This window comes from Notamacropus eugenii, chromosome 6 (assembly GCF_028372415.1).
Source record: "Notamacropus eugenii isolate mMacEug1 chromosome 6, mMacEug1.pri_v2, whole genome shotgun sequence".
NCBI classification, from domain to species: Eukaryota; Metazoa; Chordata; class Mammalia; order Diprotodontia; family Macropodidae; genus Notamacropus; species Notamacropus eugenii.
The window spans coordinates 357,172,521-357,194,997 of record NC_092877.1 but is presented as its reverse complement, the minus strand read 5'-3'; the positions used below and the strand labels follow the sequence as shown (position 1 = coordinate 357,194,997).

General features: G+C 37.1%; 1 protein-coding gene across 3 annotated transcripts in view; it reads right to left on the bottom strand.

Annotated features, from left to right (window-relative positions):
* Positions 1 to 22,477, bottom strand: part of ZBBX (zinc finger B-box domain containing) — a 153,929-nt gene that overhangs the window by 45,520 nt on the left and 85,932 nt on the right. For all 3 annotated transcript variants that reach the window (XM_072618557.1, XM_072618558.1, XM_072618559.1), the window contains exons 12-15: positions 18,127 to 18,224; positions 17,110 to 17,189; positions 7,442 to 7,614; positions 4,508 to 4,794 (exon numbers count right to left, since the gene is read on the bottom strand). In XM_072618557.1, the coding sequence (XP_072474658.1) occupies positions 4,508 to 4,794; positions 7,442 to 7,614; positions 17,110 to 17,189; positions 18,127 to 18,224 (638 nt within the window). The remainder of the gene's footprint in view (positions 1 to 4,507; positions 4,795 to 7,441; positions 7,615 to 17,109; positions 17,190 to 18,126; positions 18,225 to 22,477) is intronic.

Sequence of the window (22,477 nt, the reverse complement as noted above, 5' to 3'; positions counted from 1 at the left end):
ACTAGAACTGGGCAAGAGAAAACTAATGATATTCTAAGACAACAAGAAATCATAAAACAAAAGCAAAGGAATGGAAAGAAAAGTGAGAGAGAGAGAGAGAGAGAGAGAGAGAGAGAAGTGAAACACATTATCTGAAAAACAACCAATCTGGAAAGAGATTGAGGAGAAATAATATAAGAATAGTCAGAGACTACCTGAAAATTATGATTTAAAAAACTCTTGATACAATATTACAAGAAACTGTCAAGGAGTTCTAGAACAAGAAGGTAAAGAAGAAATAGAAAAAATTCATCAATCACCACTTGAAAGAGAAACCAGGAGGAAAACTTACAGGAATATCATAGCCAAGTTTCAAAGCTCCCAAGTTAAGAAGAAAATATTGGAAGTAATAAGAAAAAAAGTTAAATATCATGGGGCTACAATAAGGATTACACAAGACGTAGCAGCTACTATGTTGAAGGACTGTAACCTTGAAATACTACTATATTCTGTGTAGCAAAAGAGCCAAGGTTGCAACCAAAGGTAACTTAGCCAACAATATTAAGTATAAACCTGAATGGATTATATAGATTTTCTTGAAATGTAAATTTATTGTTTTATATTGAATCTTCTCATGGCCTGCTGTACACATGGCAATTTGTTTTCTTTTCCTTGTCTCATTTTGTATTTAAGTTTAAAACTTAAAAAAATTGCAAAACAAAAGAGGAAAGGCTTGCTACCTTTTGTTTAAAACAATTAATTCTCTGTTTCCTTCTCCCATAACTTTCTTGTCATTTATACTCATTGGCTTCATTTTTCTAGGTACTTATATTTTAAGACATTTTTATCTCTAAGACTTTTGTTTCTAGTGCAGATGTATTTTCTTTGGTGTTTTCCACTTGGACGATTCTTGATTGACCAATATTTCTTCATAGTATTTACTTTCATCCCCTTTTTATTATCATTAAGTGAGGCAGAAGACAGAGATGCATACTCAGCAATAGTGTTCACCATCATTGTAATAGAAAACATCCTATCTAGCGTCTAAATGGAAGATCAATTCCTTACAGATACTGTGGTCCTCCAGATTTTCCTGTATGGGAATGACATTGTAATGACTGTATCAAGATATGAAAGGACTTCCTCAGTGAGATCCATCATTAACCAGATGAACTAAATGGATGAAAATGTACTCTGACATTTAGGTGGATGGCCAACATAACTATCTATCTGTCTATCGGTATATCTATCTTTCTATTTATCTATCTTTACCTATCTATCTATGACATGATGGACATGACCTGGCCTAGAATTGAAGAGGAGGAAGAAAACAGGCTTGATTTCATTTGGAAAGTCATGCAGGACTTTTAATGATCCTAAGCTACAATTCATTGTTGTAACATGAACATTTTTCCAGTGATGCTGTGTGACAACAAATCTTAAAACAATTTAGAATGCATCAAGATTTCAAATAACCCAAGTAACCCATCTATTGTCTAGAAGAGAGATGTTCATGGTGAACTAAGGAGGTTGTAGTACATTTCAGATGGTGAACGACATGTGAGAAGTGAGTTAAAGATTGCCATAAAGAAATTATAAGAAAGAAGGAAGGTTAGTCATGTAGTGGAAATGGCCACTAACAGGCAGCTCAAGTGCTATATCATTACTCATAAAAGCTAAAAAGACCTAAGGAGAAAAACTACCTCATGGAGGAGGTGTTCTCTGGGGTGGTAATGGAAGAACATCCACAAGAATATCAACCAGGAAGAAGAGGAAGAGGAAGAGATATGCAAGGTTTGTAATCTGCACCATGGATTTTACATTAATGCAGCCACTGACTCAGCGATAGATAGAAGCAAACTTAACAACTTAACTTATTCACTGATTTAGAGCAAACGTTGGCTAGAGGAGAATGATGGGTGTGTAATCAGAGGACCTGGATTCAAATCCTGGCTCTGCTACTAACTCTGTGGATTACCTTGGGCAAGTCTTTTCACTTTTCTTCCACTCTCAGGCTCAGTCTCCCAACCTTCAAAAGAAAGGGTTGGTCTGGCGCCATCTAGGTCCCCTTCCTGCTCAAAATCTTTTATCTTAATTCTGTTCTGTGATACTATCATCTGGTTGTGGAGTCTCCCTGGCTTAAGTACTCTTTAGGACGTAGGTAGCCAATCCTGGAGGAAGTGGGGAATGGAAATTAGAAACCCTTCTCACTTTGGCTTCAGCCAATCTAAGTACAGTTCTCCTTTTTATGCATTAGATACTCTCACACCCACACCTTGTAGGCTTTCCTCTGTGTCTAAAACACTCTTCGTCATGATATCAACTTCTTAGAACCCTTTATTCCCTTTGAGTTCTGGATCAAGAGACACATCCTTTCCTGAGGCCTTTCCTGATTGCCCCCAGTTGGTAGCACCCCTGATATTACTTCCAATTCCTCCTGTACAGTCACTGCCCTTACTTATTTGTATATGGTGTAACCTCACAGTGCAAAATAAATTACTTGATTGCAGGACCTGGGATGTTCCTGGCTTTGTATCCCTACCTAACGCCTAGCATGGTACCTAGCATATGACAGGTTCTCATTGAGTGTTTTTTGAATTGGAGTATGGATATATATTAGGCAGCATAAAATGAGCAGAATGGGGAAATGAAAAATGGTGAAAAGAGTTATGTTATATTTCTAATAGATTATTGACTGATACTTCACCTATCTTACCACCACAACTACAATGAAGATTTACTACAAGCAGGAAACATTACTTATACTTCTATATCTCCCAGAATATCTGGTAATCATAAAATCTAGAGCTGAAAGAAACTCTAGAGATCATTGGTACAACTCCCTGATTTTACAGATGGAAAAATGAAGCTCAAAGAGGTTAACTGTTTTTTCCCAAAGTCACAAAATTAACAAGTGACAGACCTGGGTTTTGAACCCAGGTCCTTCGGTGCCAAATTCAACATTCTTGCTACTCAAGCAAGGGTACCATATTTTCATAAATTAATTTATTCAGCAAGTATCTGGGATTCTGTTATTTATAGCCTCTATGCTTTTAGAATAAATCATTAAAAATATGCCTCTTTTTCCCTGAAACATCACAGAAGTTTAAGACATTAAACTGTAACCTAGGTTAAGCACCCCTGCTTTTAAGAAATGAATATAAAAAATATAGAGAAGCATGGAAAGATTTATACAAACTGATACAAAATGAAATAAGTAGAACCAAGAAAATAATATACACAACGACTAAGAAACGTAAAACAAAAGAACAATGACTACAAGGACACCAAACACTGCTTAGTTGTAATGATCAACTTCAGTCTCAAAGACTGCACTGATGGGAGGAGATGGGGAAGGGAAGCGGATAAGCATTTAAACAGCCTACTACGTGCTAGACACTGTGACAAGTCCTTCACAAACACTTTTTATTTCATTTGATCCTCACTACTCTGTGAGGTAAGTGTCGTTATTATTTGCGCTTTGTAGTTCAAGAAACTGGGGCAGACAGATGCTAAGGTCACACAGTAAATGTCTGAGGCCAGACTGGAACTCAGGTCCTCATGATCCAAGCCCACAGCAATATCTGCTACACCACTGAAGTGCCTCATAGGGATTGGCTCCCAGATGATGTTGAATATCCAATATAATGTTAGATGTGAGTGAAGTGGTGAGCTTTGCTCAACTTATTCTCATTCTTTTTTTGTACTTTGGCATAAAAGATACCTCTCCAGAGGGAAAAGTGGAGAAGCATGTATGGATAAGTGAAAGCTATATAAAAATTAAGGATAAATAATTTTAAAATGAATTGATATTACTCAAAGTAAAGTCAAATAAAACATAATACTTTTTTAAATGTTTTACTCTTTAGTATTAACCAATTCACTATGCCAACTTACAGACCAGACATTGCATACACATGATAACAGATGGTAATCAATACTTATCGTCTCATTTTTTTCACACTAGAATGACTTACTCACTCACTGTTTCCATCTCCCCTTCAAAAAAAAACCTGAATTTTTTTTTTCATTTATTTCCTTGGTCCACTGAAAAAAATGTTTTGCCATGAGTAGACAATGCATTTTTGTTCCTACTTAAATCAGCATGTTTCATATACCATGTATATTATGCAAATTCATGTATATAAAACACATATATATATATCCTTATAATAAGTGACTTATTAAGTACCAACTAGATAAAAGGGATTTTGTACTGAATTATTATTCACAGTAGTGAATTTCATCATTCAGAATGCATGTTACACTATCACAATGTATCAGTTATCATTTTCTGATGGAAACCTTTTTGCCCTGATGGTTATTCACTGTAACAGGATATGACTTTAAATTCATTATCATTTACTCCCAAATGAGTTACTTATTAAGCTCTTATCACATCAAAGCACTGTCTCTCCATAATAAATATTAATCCTCTTTTAATCAATGTGAAATTCACTGGTCAAATTATAGGGTGTAATTAGATTGAGGGAACAATTTTAAATCATTAAACAACCTATTGCTTTACCTTGGAAGACTTCATAGATCTAGGTTCATGTGAGTTGCTGTTCTCATGAAGACTGTTCCCTTCCAGGGAACCTTTACAATTGTATGTCAGTCTGTCACCATGGGAATCCCTTAAATCAACATTATGGTGGTAAGGGGTCCTTTGATGTGAAGAATGGATTTTCTCATCAGGTTTTCTATTTTCCAATACAAAGCTTTTCTTTTTTGTTACATTTTTTTCACTAGAAACAGTCGACACTCTTTCTGTTACTCGAGGAGAATCTGAAGTAGAGCTTCTTGATAATGAAGCTACAATAAAAAGAAACAATAAATGATTTGTCCGTGTCATTCGAAAGTTACACAGGACATAGATCTATAAATAAACATGACATAATGGACTTTTATCAAATTATTTAAAAGTGGTTTGGTGTGAAAGTATTGTATATACATGCAAGCATGTATTTCAAATGTGAGATGTGTGTGTAGACACACATCTACTTATAGATATTGTTAACATAATAAACTGCACCAAGGGGGAGATAGGGAAATTCAGGAGACCTACCCTATAGCCCAAGTTCTGACATCAACTACCAGAAAAGCATTGGGGAGGTCATGCTTCTTTGTAGACACTTCCTTATCTATTATAGCATAAAGGGTGGGGCCTAGATAATTTCTAATGATCCACTGGATCAATTTTAACATTCTAAACATGGGAAAGTCAATCTGAATTTTTCTTATAATTGACTCAGTTAGGGAAATTTTTCCCCCACTCAAACTTTATAAGAGCCCTATTCATGAGCAGTGGGGACCATCTCCAGTAGTCCTGACTTGTATCTTGCCACTGGACCCAGTGGCTCCAGAGGAGAAAGTGAGGCTGGCGCCTTTGCACAGCCATCCCTCACTTAAATCCAATTCCCTTGCAAGTCATGGCATCACCTTCCTGATTTCATGATACTCGTCGAGAACAAAGGACAAACAGCAACAATAATTAGCAGCAAAACTGAAGCAGTTTGAGTTTCAATTTTTCTCTAAATGCCCATTGATGAAGAGTGGCTAATGGGCACACAACAAAAGGGGTAAAGACACAGGGGGCAGTGGGCAAACCTGTATTACGTATATGAATACAAAGTTGGCAGCTCAAAGAATTGCCACTGAATTTGATTTCAGACTTCTTAGTCTAATTTTGGAGGAAAGAAAATTCTTTATGAGTTTTTTGTGTTTTTTTTTGTTTTGCTTTTTGCAATGCAATGACACAATTTCTCTGGTCTGAATGGAGCAGCCAGTAGACTGTCCCCTCCCCTAGAAGTGTTGTAACTAGGAAGTCACTAAGGGACTTGTAAACAGTAGAGGCCATGGCTTCACAGCCCATCACGGGTCCCACGCAGCCTAGTAAAGATGCAAAGCAGTTAGACTTTGCAAAGTCTTTTAAAATTAAACTGCAGTTTAAATTTCAAAGAGGGAAAGGGATGCCCAAGTGTCTATGTTATCAATAACAGAGAGAGATCTCTACATGAGAGATACCTTACTGAGGATAATCAAATTCATAAAGCTGTTGAAGTTATACTGATTTCAAAGCACATTGATGCTCAAAAGTGAAAGAGCCTTCAAAGCCTGAAGAAACGGCCCCTTGATCCCAAAGAAGAATTCCTTTGATCCACCGTCATTAGAGGGCAGCCCATTTTTGGACAGCTCTTTTTCCTGACATGAAGCCCTAATTTCCCACTTTGCACCTAACACTCACTACTTGTAATTCTGTCCTGTGGGGACAAGTGGACAATCAAGTCTCTCACTTTGGGACAGACCTGCCTCAACTTTGCCTTTATTCATTTTCTTAATCTGGAGGTTGCTAGAAGCAATGAACTCCAGCTTCCCTGGCTAAAAGTAGTTGCACAGGGCACGTATGCTATAACTATACATACATACATATGTAAATGTAAAACAAAAATTCTCTGATTTCATCCTATACGTGAGCTGTTTGCTTATGAGAATTACTAGGTCGTAGAAATTAAGATCTAACATGAGCACAGGCTAAGTACCTCTATAAACACGTGAATATGACCATACTAAAAAAGAGAGTGACATCAATTCCTTGACTTAATCCAAGGATGAAAGTCATTTCCTTATCCAGGTCCTGAGGTCTGCAACGTAAATGATGTCAATGGAAGGCTTTGATGGTTCAGCAGGTGATCATGTGAAGGTTCATTGAGCTTTGTACTGAGCCTTTATATCCTTTTATTAAGGAGATTTATTCTGTGAAGTTCAGATTCAGTCAAAGGGCCATACCTGAGGACCTAGAGGGCCACATGTGGCCTCGAGGCCACAGGCTCCCCACTCCAGATTTAAAAGCTCCATTAATGAATGGCTTGGATCATAATGTGGGAAGAGAAAATAATGTTTTTTAGAGAAGTTCTTTTTTGGTGACTTTTTCTCACCGAGGTAAATATTGCTGAAATTAATGGAAATTTGTTAAAATATTTACTAGATTTCATATCTGTCATTTTCTCTTTATCATTATATTTTTCTATTATTTATTTCTTTTTACTTTATACAAATATAGATATAGAAGTATATGAGACCTCAGAGGCAATCTAGTCCATCATCCTCATTTTACAGATGAGGAAACTGAGGCTTAGATAGGATAAGTTACTTTTCCATGCCACACAGGTAGTCTTAGAGATGGAACTGAACTCAGGTCCTCTGACTTCAAAGCCAGGAATCTTTCCACTGCACCTTGTCTCCATCTATCTTTTTTTTTCTTTTTTTGCCTTTCGTTATTTTAACAGATCCAGAGCTAGGAATTTTATGTCTTTATTTTACAATGTATTGATTAGAATTATAATAGAAACATAACTGTGATTTCAGAATAAACTGTATAATATTACAATTTTTACAAATGTAAATTGGTATCAGTTTAAATTATATTAACACTTATAATGAGGATATTTTTTAATCACACCTTTCAGAGTATCTTTGGAGGCTGAAGAGATTATTCTGCTGCATTGAGAAAACACGTCTTTATCCTTAGTTGAATATCCATGCTGTCGCACAGCATCAGTGACCTTCATCAGTGAAAGGGGTAAGTCTTTTCCAAAGTGAAAATCATTCTTCTGATATTGATGAACTGCCCAACTTCAGTTTCAAACCAAAAAAAAAAAAACGTGGAAAAAAATGAATCACTAAAGAAATTTTTTTTAAAAAATCAGTTTAAGAAAACAGACAGAAGAACCTTAATTTGCTTTAAAACTTAGAAAACAAAGCATTCTCCTTAATATTCTGACTACCCTTACAACTGGAACATTTCTAATTTTAAAAAATATTCTCTCCTTCCCATTCTAATTATTCTAATTAAGAAAAGCAAGAAAAAATTGAAGAAGAGAACATTTCAGAAAACCAAAAGATCAATCACTTACAAATTAAGTCTACCAGTAAAACACATACAACATACATCAGCAGTACATATGAAAGTATGTATCATTATCAATAAGCACAGCTCAATTATTTTTCATTTTAAGATCTTAAAACCATATAATTTTCATAAATTAAAATATTTATGTCAATTAGTATATTTAATAGAAGTGAAATTGGTGTAGAAACTTGTATTTTTTTTAAGTTTTCCTTAAGTTTTCACCGTCTAACCACCTAATTTTTTATTAAGAAGATAAGTGAGAAATGGTGATGCTGGTTACAATTTAATTCCCTATTCCTCCATTCACCCAAGAAATGTACATTAGGCACTGACCATGTGCCGGGCATAAAGCAAGATGGGGATACTGAATATGCAGCCCAAAGGTTGCACTGAGGCCTGTAATACTCCCAAGTTTGTCCTGACCCAGATTAAAATTGAACTGAGAAATATTTTTTTAAAATAAGTAAAAATACACCAGAACTTGGATGACATTAATATGTCATTTTCCAGGTCAACATGTGTCACACAGAGGTTCTTAGGCGTTGTTTGGTGGCCCCCATTTCTATCTACGTCTGACACCTCTGGTGTAGATGATGCATATACAAAAACAAAAGCAAGAGTCTGTGGTCCAAAATCATGTTCAGCACAATGTTAAGGAGGAAAAACAAAAAAGAATAAACACCACTGAGAGGATCGCTTTCAGGCCAAACAAAATGGTGCCAATTTGATAAAGTTTTAGGAGTCAGTTCATTTTAGCTGATGTGGCCACAGTTCACTGACCACTCCTTGCTATGGCACAGCCAGGTGCCTGCAGGATAAAACTGATACAGTCAGGAAGACATGAGTGAAAATCCCACCTCAGGTAGCATGATGATATACCACCAGAACTAAAAAGGTCTGAAACCATCCCTTCAACATAATCAAAACAGCACTAGAAGAGTATAGGTCCAGAAAACTATTCAGAGTTCATAATAACCAAAGCAAATCTTGACAGAAAATAGTTTCCAGAAGGGCACTGTGAGTGTCCACTCCTTCTGCAGAAAATGAATCAGATTTGTGCTCCATAGGTGGCATAGGGAAGATAGCACTGGGAATGCCCAAGTTCAAATCCTACCTCACACACTGACTACCTATGCATTTCTGTCCAGGGGATTTAACCTCTCAGTCTATCAGGGGAGCATAATAGTGATCCCTGCATCACAGGGTTTTGTGAGGATTAAGTGAAATAACATATGGAAATCACTCTGCAAAGCTAAAACTACTATGTGAATTTCAGATGAAGGTAATAATGATGATGATAAATCAACTATAAGGCACGTGCAAATTTAAACATGGTTTAAATAAAATATTTTGGGGGTGGAGCCAAGAGTGAGGAGTGAGAGCACGTACCCATCTAAGCTCTACAACAAACCCCTTCAGGTACCTCTAAAAAGAGAATCTGAACAAATTTTAGAGTGGCAGAATCCAACAGAAAACAGAGTATGGCAGATTTCCAGCCCAGGAGAGGCTGGAAGGTCAACAGGGAAGAACTATTGCACAGGACTGAGGAGAACAGAGGGCACAGGCTGAATCAGGGCAGACCCCACCACAGCACAGGCGAGCAGGAACCACCAGGCAGACTGAAGAAGAAGCAGCAGTGCAAATTCTCAAACCTATCAGTCCTGGATGAGAGTCCAGTGGAACTGAGTAAGGGAGAAGCACAGAAGCCCAGGTAACAGCAACAGGCACTCCTGAGACTATCAGTCCACAGATTAAATGACTGTAAGTCACCTACTTTAAATTCTGGGAGCCAAGATGGCTGAATGATCTGTAAGGGCTCTCCCATTCCCCTTGTTGACCTAGAAAAACCCAGAGAATATTTCCCCAGGAAAAATACTGGAATAGTGGAATCAATCAAAGGAGTAAACAGTCTCTTAGCTCAAGAGGCTAGCAAATTTGCAAAGGGAGATTCCTCTTGCTGTGGCTGAATGCAGTGCAGGCCTAGAGCTGTCCCACACAGCCCCACCTCAAGGAACCAGGAGGAGATCCTGAGCCTCAAGGGGAGAAATTCATAAGCACCAACACCAGGACCCCAAGCATGCCTTAGCACATTCAGGGGAATAGGGAAGATATTACTGTAGATGGGGGTCCACCAACCACTGAGCTTGCCTGTGTTCTAGCTCAAGTGAGGAGAACTCCTGTGGCCAGAACACCTCTCCCCCATGCCTGAGGCAGCAAGATACAGAGTAACTCTGGGGAAACACAGAAAGAGTTTACCTAGCCTCTACTTTGGCACACCAGCCAGCTCAGCCCTAGCAAAGCTGCAGCATTCTAGCTTCTAGTTGAAAGAACTAGAGGCCACAATACACAAAGCCTCAAGTTCTAAGCCCAAGAACCATGGGACAGAGGCCCCTGTGCTGCAGAAACAGACATTCACTTTAAAAGTCAGGAAAAAGGCAATCATCATGAGCAAGAAGCAAACCAGAAAAGATAAGACCATAGACTCTTATTATGGGGACAAGAACCAAAATACGAATACTGCAGAAGTGAGCATTGAGACTGTACTCCCATCTGAAACCTCAGAAGGGAATATGACCTGGTCTCAAGCACAAAGAGCACTCTTTAAAGAGCAGAAGAAGGATTTTAAAAGCTTAAAAGATTAGAGAGGTAGAAGAAAAATTGCCCAATGACTTTAAAAATATGAAAAAATAATACATGGAAGAATTTACAAAGAAAATTGGAGAAATGGATAAAGAGATACAAAACCTAACTGGAACAATCAAACAAATGGATAAAGGAAATGCAAAAGTTAACTGAAGAGAACAATCCCTTAAAAATTAGAATTGGGCAAGTAGAAACTAATGACTCTATGAGATATCAAGAATCAGTCAAACAGAATATAAAGAAAGAAAAAATAGAAGAAAATGTAAAATATCTCATTTAAAAAACAGCTGACCTGGAAAATAGATCCAGGAGAGAAAATCTAAGAATTGTTGGTCTAATGGACAGCCATGATGAGAAAAGAGCCTGGACAATACCTTCCAAGAAATCATTAGGGAAAACTGCTCTGAGGTCCCAGATCCAGAGGACAAAATAGTCATCGAAATAATCCACCAATCACCTTCTGAAAGACATCCTAAACTGAAAATACCAAGGAATATTGTTGCGAATTCCAGAACTATCAATTTAAGGAGAAAATACTGCAAGCAGCCAGAAAGAAACAATTTAAATATCGGAGAACTACAGTCAGGATCATACAGGACCTTGTAGCTTCTACATTAAAAGACTGGAGGGATTGGAATTTGATATTCTGTAAGACAAAGGAGCTCAGACTACAACCAAGAATAGTGGGATCTTGCTGTGGCATAACTGAGCATAATATTTCAGGCAAGGAGTTGGATATTCAATGAAATAAGAGATTTCCAGACCTTCCTGATGAAAAAGCCAGAGCTCAATATCAAATTTGATCTTCAAATACAAGTCTCAAGAGAAGTTTAAAAAGGTAAATGGGAGGGGGGGAACTTGTTATTCAATATGGGCAAACTGTTTACATCCCTATAAGGGAAGATGATAGTTGTTAATCTTGAGAACTGTATATTTATTATGATATTTAAAAGGGCTATACATAGAGGGAGTGGGTATAAATTAAATGATGTGATGATAAAAAATGTGATTTAAGGGTGTGAAGGTATTGTAATGGGACATGTGAAAAGGAGGAGTCAGAAAAAGGTAAATTACATCACAGGAAGAGGCAAAAACATATTACAGCAGAGGTAAAGAGGGAAGGAATAAGAGCACTATTTGAGATTTTCTCTCATCTGATTTGCTTCAAGGAGGGAACAACATATTCAGGTAAGTATAAAAATCTAACTTACCTTATAGGCAGTAGGAGGGGAAAGGGGAAAGAAAAGGGAGGGAAGGATAAAAGGGAGGGAAGAAGTAGTAAGAGAAAAGGGGAATAAAAGGGAGGGAGCTGATGGAAGGGTAGGAAGACAGAGAAAGGTGGTGGTCAAAAATTAAAACTCTACTGTGGAGGGAAAAGGAGAAGGGAGAACTAAAAGTATAAACAGGCAGAAAGAGGATGGAGGAAAAGACACAGACAGTAATCATAACTGTGAATGTGAATGGGATGAACTCTCCCATAAAACGAAGGCAGATAGCAGAATAGATTAAAAACCATAATCCAACAATATGCTGTTTACAAGAAATACATTTGAAACAGGGGAACACACACAGTATAAAGGTAAAGGGTTGAAGCAGATTATATCATGCTTCAGCTGATGTAAAAAAAAAATCAGTGGTAGCAATCCTAATCTCAGACAAAGCAAAAGCAGAAATAGATCTAAATGAAAGAGACAAGAAAAGAAACTATGTCCTGCTAAAAGGCACCATAGACAATGAAGCAATATCATTATTAAACATATATGCATCAAGTGGTATAACATTCAAATTCTTAAGAGGAGAAGTTAAGGGAGTTACAGGAAGAATTAGACAGCAAAACTATACTAGTGGAGTACCTCAACCTCCCCCCTCTCTGAACTTGATAAATCTAACTGCAAAATAAACAAGAAAGAACTTAAGGAGGTGAATAAAACTCCAGATAAGGTAGATATGATATATCTCTGGAGAAAATTGAATGGGAATAGGAAGGAAAATACCTTTTTTCTCAGCAGTACATGGCACATATGCAAAAATTGACCATGTACTAGGGCATAAAAACCTCACAATCCAGTGCAGAAAGGCAGAGAGAGTCAATGCATCTTCTCAGATCATAATGCAATAAAAATTATATGTAACAAAAGACCATGGAAAGATGAACCAAAAATTAATTGCAAACTGAATAATCTAACCCTAAATAAGGAATGGGTTAAAAAACAAATAATAGAAACAATCAACAACTTCATTCAAGAGAATGACAGTAATGAGAAAACCTACCAAAACTTATGAGATACTACAAAAGCAGTTGTTAGGGGGACTGTTATATCATTGAACATCTATATGATAAAAAAGAAGAGGCCAATGAATTGAGCAGACAGCTGGAAAAGCTAGAAAAAGAACAAATTGAAAATGCTCATATTAAAAAAAGAAAGAATAAAAACAATTTACTAATACCAAAAACAAAAAGGGTGAACTCACCTCCAAAGAGGAGGAAATTAAAACAATAATTAGAAATTACCTTGCCCAACTGTATGTCCATTAATTTGACAATATAAGTGAGAAAGACGAATTTTTTTTAAAATATAAATAGCCTAGATTAACAGAAGAGGAAGTGAAACACTTAAATAACCTCATCTCGGAAAAAGAAATTGAACAAGTCATCAATGAACTCCAGAGGAAAAATCTCCAGGGCCAGATGGATTTACAAGTGAATTAAAGAATGGTTAATTCCAATACGATATAGACTATATGTGAAAATTGGCAAAAAAAAAAAAAAAAAAGGAGCCCTACCAAATTCTTTTTAATGATACAAATATGGTTCTGATACCTAAACCAGGAATAGCCAAAACAGAGAAGGAAAATTATAGACCAATTTCCCTAATGAATATAGATGCAAAAATTTTAAATAAGATATCAGCAAAAAGAATACAGCAACTTATCACAAGAATAATACATTATGATCAGGTAGGATTTATACCAGGAATGCAGGACTGGTTCAATATTAGGTATACTATCAACATTATTGATCATATCAACAACAAAACTAACAGAAACCATATTATTATCTCAATAGATGCAGAAAAAGCTTTTGACAAAATACACCTATTCCTACTGAAAATGCTGGAGAGCACAGGAATAAATGGAGCTTTCCTTAAAATAATAAGCAGTATCTACCTAAAATCATCAGCAAGCATTATACACATTGGAAATAAGCTAAATGCATTTCCAATAAGATCAGGGCTGAAACAAGGATGTCCATTATCACCACGGTTATTCAATATGGAGCTAGAAATGTTAGCTTTAACAATAATAAAAGAAAAAGAAATTGAAGCCATTAGAATAGGCAATGAAGAAACTAAGTTATGGCTTTGTAGAGGATATGATGATACACTTAGAGAATCCTAGAGAATCAAGCAAAAAACTACTTGAAATAATGAACAACTTTAGCAAAGTTTCAGGTTACAGAATAAACTCACATAAATCATGTGCATTTCTATGTGTTGCTAACAAAGCATAACAGCAAGAGATAGAAAGAGAAATTCCCATTTAAAGGTACAGTAGAAACCATAAAATATCTGAGATTCTACCTGCCAAAACAAACCCAAGGATTATAGGAACACAATTACAAAACACTTTTCACACAAATAAAGTCAAATCTAAGTAAGTGGGAAAACATCAGTTGTTCATGGATAGGCTGAGCTAATATAATAAATCAAACTACCAGAAAATTATTTTCTAGAACTAGAAAAAATAATATCAAAATGCACCTGGAAGAACAAAAGGTCCAGAATATCAGGGGAACTAATAAAAAGAAATGCTAGGGAAGGTAGCTTAGCCCTACCAGATCTCAAATTGTACTATAAAGTAGCAATCATCAAAACTACTTGGTACTGGCTAAGAAACATAGTGATAGACCAGTGGGACATGTTAGGGTACTCAAGACACACTAATCAATGAATATAGCAATCTACTGTTTGGTAAACCCAAGGACACCAGCTTCTAGGATAAAAACTCACTGCCTGACAAAAACTGCTGGGAAAAGTGAGTAACAGTGTGGCAGAAACTCGGCATAGACCAATGCCTATCATTGTACAGAAGAATAAAGTTCAAATGGATACATTTTCTAAGGAGAAATACTATACTATAAATAAACTAGGGAAGCAAGGAACAATATATTGTTTCAGAATGATATAGGACCCTACATTGTCAGATTTATGGAGAATGGAGGAATTTATGACCACACAAGACATAGAGAACACTATGAAGTGCAAAATGGATAATTTTGATTACATTAAATTGAAAAGTTTTTGCACAAACAAATCCAGTGCAACCAAGATTAGGAGGGAAGCAGAAAACTGGGAAAAAATTTTTGCAACCAGTGTCTGTGATAAAGGCCTCATTTCTAAAATATATAGAGAACTGAGTTAAATGTACAAGAATCCAAATCATTCCCCAATTGATAAATGGTCAAAGGATATGAACAAGCAGTTTTCAGAGGAAGAAATTAAAGCTATCTATGGTCATATGAAAAAATGCTCTAAATCACTATTAATTAGAGAGATGGAAATCAAAATAACTCAGGTACCACATCACAGCTATCATATTGGCTAACATGACAAAATAGGAAGATGATAAATGCTGGAGAAGATGTGGGAGAGTTGGAACACTAATTTATTTTTGGTGGAGCTGTGAGCTGATCCAACCATTCTGGAGAGCAATTTGAAACTATGCCCAAAGAGCTACAAAAGTGTGCATGCCCTTTGACCCAGCAATATTGCTTCTAGGACTGTATTTCAAAGAGATAATAAAAATGGGAAAGGGTCCCACACGTATAAAAAAAATTTATAGCAGCTCTCTTTGTGGTGGTCAAGAACTGGAAACTGAGGGGATGCCCATCAATTAGAGAATGGTTGATCAAGTTGTGGTATATGAATGTAACGGAATACTACTGTGCTATAACAGGAAGACTTCAGAGAGGCCTGGAAGGACTTATATGAACTGATGCTGAGTGAAAGGAGCAGAACTAGGAGAACATTGTACACAACAACCACGGTGTTCAAGGAATTTTTTTGGTAGACTTAGCCCTTCACAGCAATGTAGGGTCCTATATCATTCTGAAAGGATTCTTGAAGTAAAATGCCATCCACATCCAGAGAAAGAACTATGGAACTGGAACACAAAATGAAGCAGAAAATTTTCTTCTGTGTTATGTTTTGTTTTGTTTTCATTTTTCTCATGATTTTTCCCATTCATTTTAATTCTTTTATACAATGACTAATATGAAATTGTGTTTAATAAGAGTGTATGAGTAAAAATCATGTAAGATGGCATGTTGTCTTGGGGAGGGAGAGGGGAGAGAGAGGGAGAAAACCTTAGACTTATGGAAGTGATTGCAGAAAAAGTAAAAACAAATTAATAATTAAAAAATAAAACAAAAAAAATAAAATATTTTGCAAAATTCAGTTGAACTATTTAGTCAGCATGAATTGTCCACCTAAATAGCCTGATAATTACACTTTTAAAGTACTTCCTTCTCCCACATGTACAGAAATATTTATAGCAGCTCTATTGTGGTGGCCAAGAACTGGAAATCGAGGTGATGCCCATGAATTGGAGAATGGCTGATCAAGTTGTGGTATATGAATACAATGGAATACTATTATTGTATAAGAAATTATGAGCAGGCAGTCTTTGGGAAAACCTGAAAACACTTATATGAACTGATGTTAAGTGAAGTGAGCAGAACCAGGAGAATACTGTACACAGTAACAGCAACAGTGTTCAAGGAGTTCAAGAGAGACTTAGCCCTTCCCAGTAATGCAAGGATGTAAAACTTTTCCAAAGGACTCATGATGCAAAATGCCATCCACATCCAGGGAAAGACCTATGGAATTGGTTTGCAGAGTGAAGCAGAGTCTTTTCTCTTTTCTTTTGTTTTCTTTCTCATGGTTTTTCCCATTCATTTTAATTCTTCTATGCAACATGACTAATGTGTTTAATAGAAATGTATATGTAGAAGCCATATCAGATTGCAATGCTGCCTTGGGAAGAAAGGGTAGAGGGAAGGGGAGAAAATTTAAAACTTATGAAAGTGAATGCTGAAAACAATAATAAATTAAATATTTAAATTAAAAAATAAATGAAGTACTTCCTTCTATAAGGAACTAAATTATACTAACAAAGAAGAAACTTAGACATAAAGTGGGTGCCCATTGATTAGACAATGGAAGAACAAATTACGATGTGAAAGCAATGGAATAGTAACACACTGAAGCAGCAAAAAATATGAGAGATTCTATGAAACCATGGAAGAAACGTGGAAAATAAAAATGACACTTAGAGACACAAATATGGTCTTGGTCCCAGAGAACAAATGATGATGCCCATCCCTCTCTTCCATAGAGAGGCAAGCAGTGCCAGGTAGTGGACACTGTGTGATGTTCTGACAGACAGTCACCACAGGCAGATCTTCTTGACTGTTCTGTGGTATGAATAGCATATTTGGGAAGTGCATGTGAGGTGAAAACAAAGGGAAGAGACAGCAATGCGGAAATCAATCTGTCTCATTGATGACTTCTTACCTTTGTTGATTATCAGTGTCAGCCAAATCAACTTTGTAAGGCACAAAATCCCCTGACTCTCCAGGTTCCTGTTCATAATTCTTATCAAAAAATAAGTTGTGAAATATTAATATAACTCAGTATGCTTAACATAAACAAAACAATTAACTTGGGGGATGTATAGGTTTCATTTTCATCCCACTACTACCCCAGGAATTCTGAATCTTCAGAGTTGTAAAATGCATTATGATTCTGCAAGAACCAAATATGAATTTAAGTTTCTTACAAACTGAATGTTCTGACTCCCCTCCCATAATAAAATATCAATACATGTATTCTATTCAAGAAACATCAAATGACAAAATAAGGCAAAGACAACCAGAAGAAAATCTATAAAGATCTCATATCATCAAATGGCTTTCAAAACTGGGTTATATTATGGGAGAACAGGGAGACACCTACAGAGAGAGGGGGATAAAATCATTCAATACATAAAGTAAGTTTAAAATGTATTTTATCCACTCTAGAAATCTTTCCAGTACATGCTATTAATACATATTCAGGGTAGAAACAACAGTCTCGCTGAACACAGCTACCTCACCAAAATTATAAAAATAATTTCTTTTAAAAATCTATTTACATATAGTTTTTCAAGAGCCCACCCCTTGAGTAATATTGGGTGAGGGATCCATATTATACTACCATAAACAAATAGAAATTCTAAGGTAGGATAGAATTAATTTATGGTAAGAATTTGCTTTTCCACATACATGCTATAGCACCAATACTAAGTCAACTGTATCTGCAAATCAGCCTTCAAACTCCTGAGAAACTGAGCCTCAATCCAGTTGGCAAATTTGTGCTCTCTCTTCAGAAATGTATCAGCTGGGTTTTTATTCTACAACTATATTAAATTCCATCACTTCTACCTTTCCTCCTAAATGACTTCTAATTTTTGATTCTTGAAGATGAGTTTCTGTACTTTATTACATACTAATCTTTGCAGAGAAGTAATGTCATTCTTCATGAGACACTCACATCATCAAGTTCCACTATCCTCACAGATGACTCAATGTTCTCTACTTCAGGTTGCTGTGACAGGAAAGGATCTGGATAGCTTTCTTTCAGCACTTCAACTAGGAGGTAACATAAAAGAAAAGCATCACATATCAAAGAATATTTCTTACTTTATTGAATGATTTTCTTCAAAATAGTATAACCTTCTGTACAGAGATGCTGCTCTCCTTTACATTCACGAGGGTATAAAGACTATAACTTTCCACAAGTAAAATACACATTTTAATTATGTAATTATAAGTATGTTTTCATGAATGTAAAAGGATCTGGTTCTCACAAAAGCTCACAAGTGAAATATAACTTTAAGCATATAATCAAAATATTGAATTAATGCAAGATCATTTATTTCTTCTAACAAAAGCCCACATCAGAAGTGAAATAATTTTAAGTTTGCAAAGTATGATGTAGAAGATAGAGAGCTGCCCTTGAAATCAGGAAATCATGGTGAGAGGTTAAGCCTCTGCCACAGTGTTGGGGGTGTAAGGTCAGTTTCATGTGGACAGTCTCGGGCAGGTAAAGGTGAGGACTTCTAAACCTGAGAGTTCTCATGAGGCCCCCCAGGGAACAGTTGGGAATTGAGGCATAAGACATGGGCTATCTCGTGCATTTCCGCCTCTTCTCCGTGGGAAACTTGCTGGGGAGAACATCCCACCCTTGAGATTAACCCATGGTCTGAGCACACCTGTCGTTGACTAGCTAAAGGCTGAGAGCAGGCACAGTATTCAGGTGCAAACTATGCGGTGGGAGAGCTTAAGTAGGGTCAGGAAAGCCTGAAGGCACTCTTTGCACTGAGGGGCCCTTAGAGGGCAGAGGGTCCCTCCCCTCTCCCGCTCCCAACCTCTTGCTGTACGATCTTTGCCTCCTTGGGAGGAGGAGGATTCCTCTCTCCTGAGGAAGAATTCACCCTGCACATGTAACTGAGATCCTGAATAAAGCCTAACCCTTGTTCGACTCTGGAAAGTCTCTTCTCTCAACACGTTTATCCAGTTTGGCCACCAAAGACCTGCGACAGGTGAAAGGTAAGACTCGGGTAGCCCTTCGGCCTCAAGGCCAAACACCACAGACTGCTTGTATGAGCCTGAGCAAATCACATAACCTTTTAGTGCATTAGACCAGAGGGAATAAACATGTTGCCATGACCACATGTGACCCAAAATAGATTCAAATGCATTTGGAAAATATTTAGTGGGGGTGGAGGAAGATAGCAGAGTAGAAAGACGCACGTACACTAGCTCTTCCCCCACAGCCTATAAAGTACCTGTACAGAAAGACTCTCAACAAATTCTAGAGCAGCAGAAGCCAAAGAACAACAGAGTGGAGAAGATTTCCAGCCCAGGGTGACCTGAAAGGCCAATGGGAAAGGCCTGTAGCAACAGGTTGTGTCGCATGGTGCTGGGAGGAGGACCCATGCAGGCCTCAGGGGCAGAATACTCAGTGGCAGTAGCAGTGGTTTGCAGATCCCTCAACCCACAGGTGCCAAAGGTCAGTGAGAGGGTTTTTTCAGCTGACCAAGAAGGGAGCAGGGTCTTCCCATAACTCTGGCCTAAGGTGGTGGCAGCAGACACCATATCAGGCAGCAGCAGCTCCCACAGCAGCCAGCATCCACTGTTGGATCATAAAGCCACTGGGGGAACTGAGCAGCTGATCTTTACCTCAACCTTGTGTGGTGGCCCTGCCCCCACCTAATCCTCCTGTGGAAATTGAGCAGCTGATCTTTATCTCACTCTGAATGGCAGCCCTGGCCCTGCTGAAAGTCCCTGGGGGAATTGAGAAGCTTGTCTGAATCTCAGCCTCCAGTTCTGGCTTGGTGGAACTAGAGGCCAGGTGGTTATGGAGAGGAAACTACTATTGACAGATTCTGGCCACAATACTTTTTGATTGCTACCAGATCAGTGTACACCCTTGATAGTGCCACCTCAGAGGAACTATGATCTTACAGATCCCCAGAGTATACCCGACTCTTGAAGAAGGACTCAAAAGTCAAGGAACTGGTTGGGAAAATGCCCAAAAAAGGAATAAAATAAGACTATAGAAGGTTAATTTCTTGGTGAGCAGATATCTTCTCCCATCCTTTTGGGTGAGGAAGAACAAAGCTTAGCATCAGGGAAAGACATTAAGTCAAGGCTTCTGTACCTCAAACATCCAAAATAAATATTCAATGGTCTCAGGTCATGGAAGAGCTCAAAAAGGATTTTGAAAATCAAGTAAGAGAAGTGGAGGAAAAATTGGGAAGAGAAATGAGAGAGATGCAAGAAAATCATAAAAAGTAAGTCAACAACTTGCTAAAGGAGACCCCAAAAAAATGCTGAAGAAAAATAACACCTTTAAAAATAGACTAACTCAATTGGCAAAGAGGTTCAAAAAGTGAAAGAGGAGAAGAATGCTTTAAAAAGCAGAATTAGCCAAATGGAAAAGGAGGTTCAAAAGCTCACTGAAGAAAATAGTTCTCTAAAAATTAGAATAGAACAGACAGAAGCTAATGAATTTATGAGAAACCAAGAAATCACAAAACAAAACCAAAAGAATGAAAAAATGGAAGAAAATGTGAAATATTTCATTGAAAAAACAACTGACCTGGAAAATAGATCCAGGAGAGACAATTTAAAAATTATGGGACTACTTGAAAGCCACGACCAAAACTAGATCCTAGACATCATCTTTCATGAAATTATCAAGGAAAACTTCCCTGATATTCTAGAACCAGAGGACAAAATAAATATTGAAAGAATCCACCAATCACCTCCTGAAAGATCCAAAAAAGAAACTGTAGCCAAATTCCAGAGTTACCAGGTCAAGAAAAAAATATTGCAAGCAGCTAGAAAGAAACAATTTGAGTATTGTGGAAATTCAATCAGGATAACACAAGATCTAGCACCTTCTACACTAAGGGATCTAAGGGTGTGGAATATGATATTCTAGAAGTCAAAGGAACTAGGACTAAAACCAAGAATCACCTACCCAGAAAAACTGAGTATAATACTTCAGGGGAAAGAAAGGTCTTTCAATGAAATTGGGGACTTTCAAGTATTCTTGATGAAAAGACCAGAGCTCAAAAGAAAATTTGATTTTCAAACAGAAGAATCAAGAGAAGCATGAAAAGGTAAACAAGAAAGAGAAAGCATAAGAGACTTACTAAAGTTGAACTGTTTACATTTCTACATGGAAAGACAATATTTGTAACTCTTGAAACTTTTTTCAGTATCTGGGTAGTTGGTGGGATACACACACATACACACACACATAAAATAGAGAGAGAGACAGAGAGCACAAGGTGAGTTGAATAGAATGGGATCATATTTTTAAAAAATGATATTAAGGGGTGAGAGAGAAATATATCGGGAAGAGAAAGGGAAAAATGAAATGGGCAAAATTATCTCTCATAAAAGAGACAATAAAAAGACTTTTCAATGGAGGAAAAAAGGGAGGAGGTGAGAGAGAAAACGTGAAGCTTACTCTCATCACATTTGACTTGAGGAAGGAATAAAATGCACACTCACTTTGGTATGGAAACCTCTTACAGTACTGAAAAGTAGGGAAGAAGGGGATAAGCAGTATCGGGGGGCATGATGGAAGGCAGAGCAAGGGAGGAGAGAGTAATTGGAAGTCAACACTCTTGGGAAGGGACAAGGTCAAAAAACAGAATAGAAGAAATGGGGGGCAGGATATGATGGAGGGAAATAATAGTCTTACACAACATGAGTATTATGGAAGTCATTTGCAAAACTACATATATATGGCCTATATTGAATTTCTTGCTTTCCCAATGGGCATGGATGGGGATAAAGGAAGGAAGAGAAGTTGGAACTCAAAGTTTTAGGAATAACTGTTGAATATTGTCCTTGTATACAACTGGGAAATAAGAAATACAGGTAATGGGGCATAAAAATTTATCTAACCCTACAGGTCAAAAGAGAAGATGGGGATAAAGGAAGGGAGGGATGTTAGAAGGGAGGGTAGATTGGTGGTAGGGGTAATTAGAAGGCTCGGTGTTTTGGGGTAGGGGCAGGGGAGAGTTGGGGAGAAAATTTGGGACTCAAAATTTTGTAGAAATGAATGTTGAAAACTTAAAATAAATAAATTTAAAATTAAAAAATGAAAGTATTTAGCAAAATAAATTCAATAGAACATATATAATGCATTTTAAAATAAAGTCAATATGTTGCCTACAGGGATTCTTGTGTATGGGTTAGTGGTGCCCATTTCTATCTGAGTTTGACATCAGTGCTCTAGACAATTCAGATAAGACAATGAGAAGATTCCAACTTATACTAGTGGGACTTTCTTCACTCAAGAGCTCCCCAGGGCAGTAAAA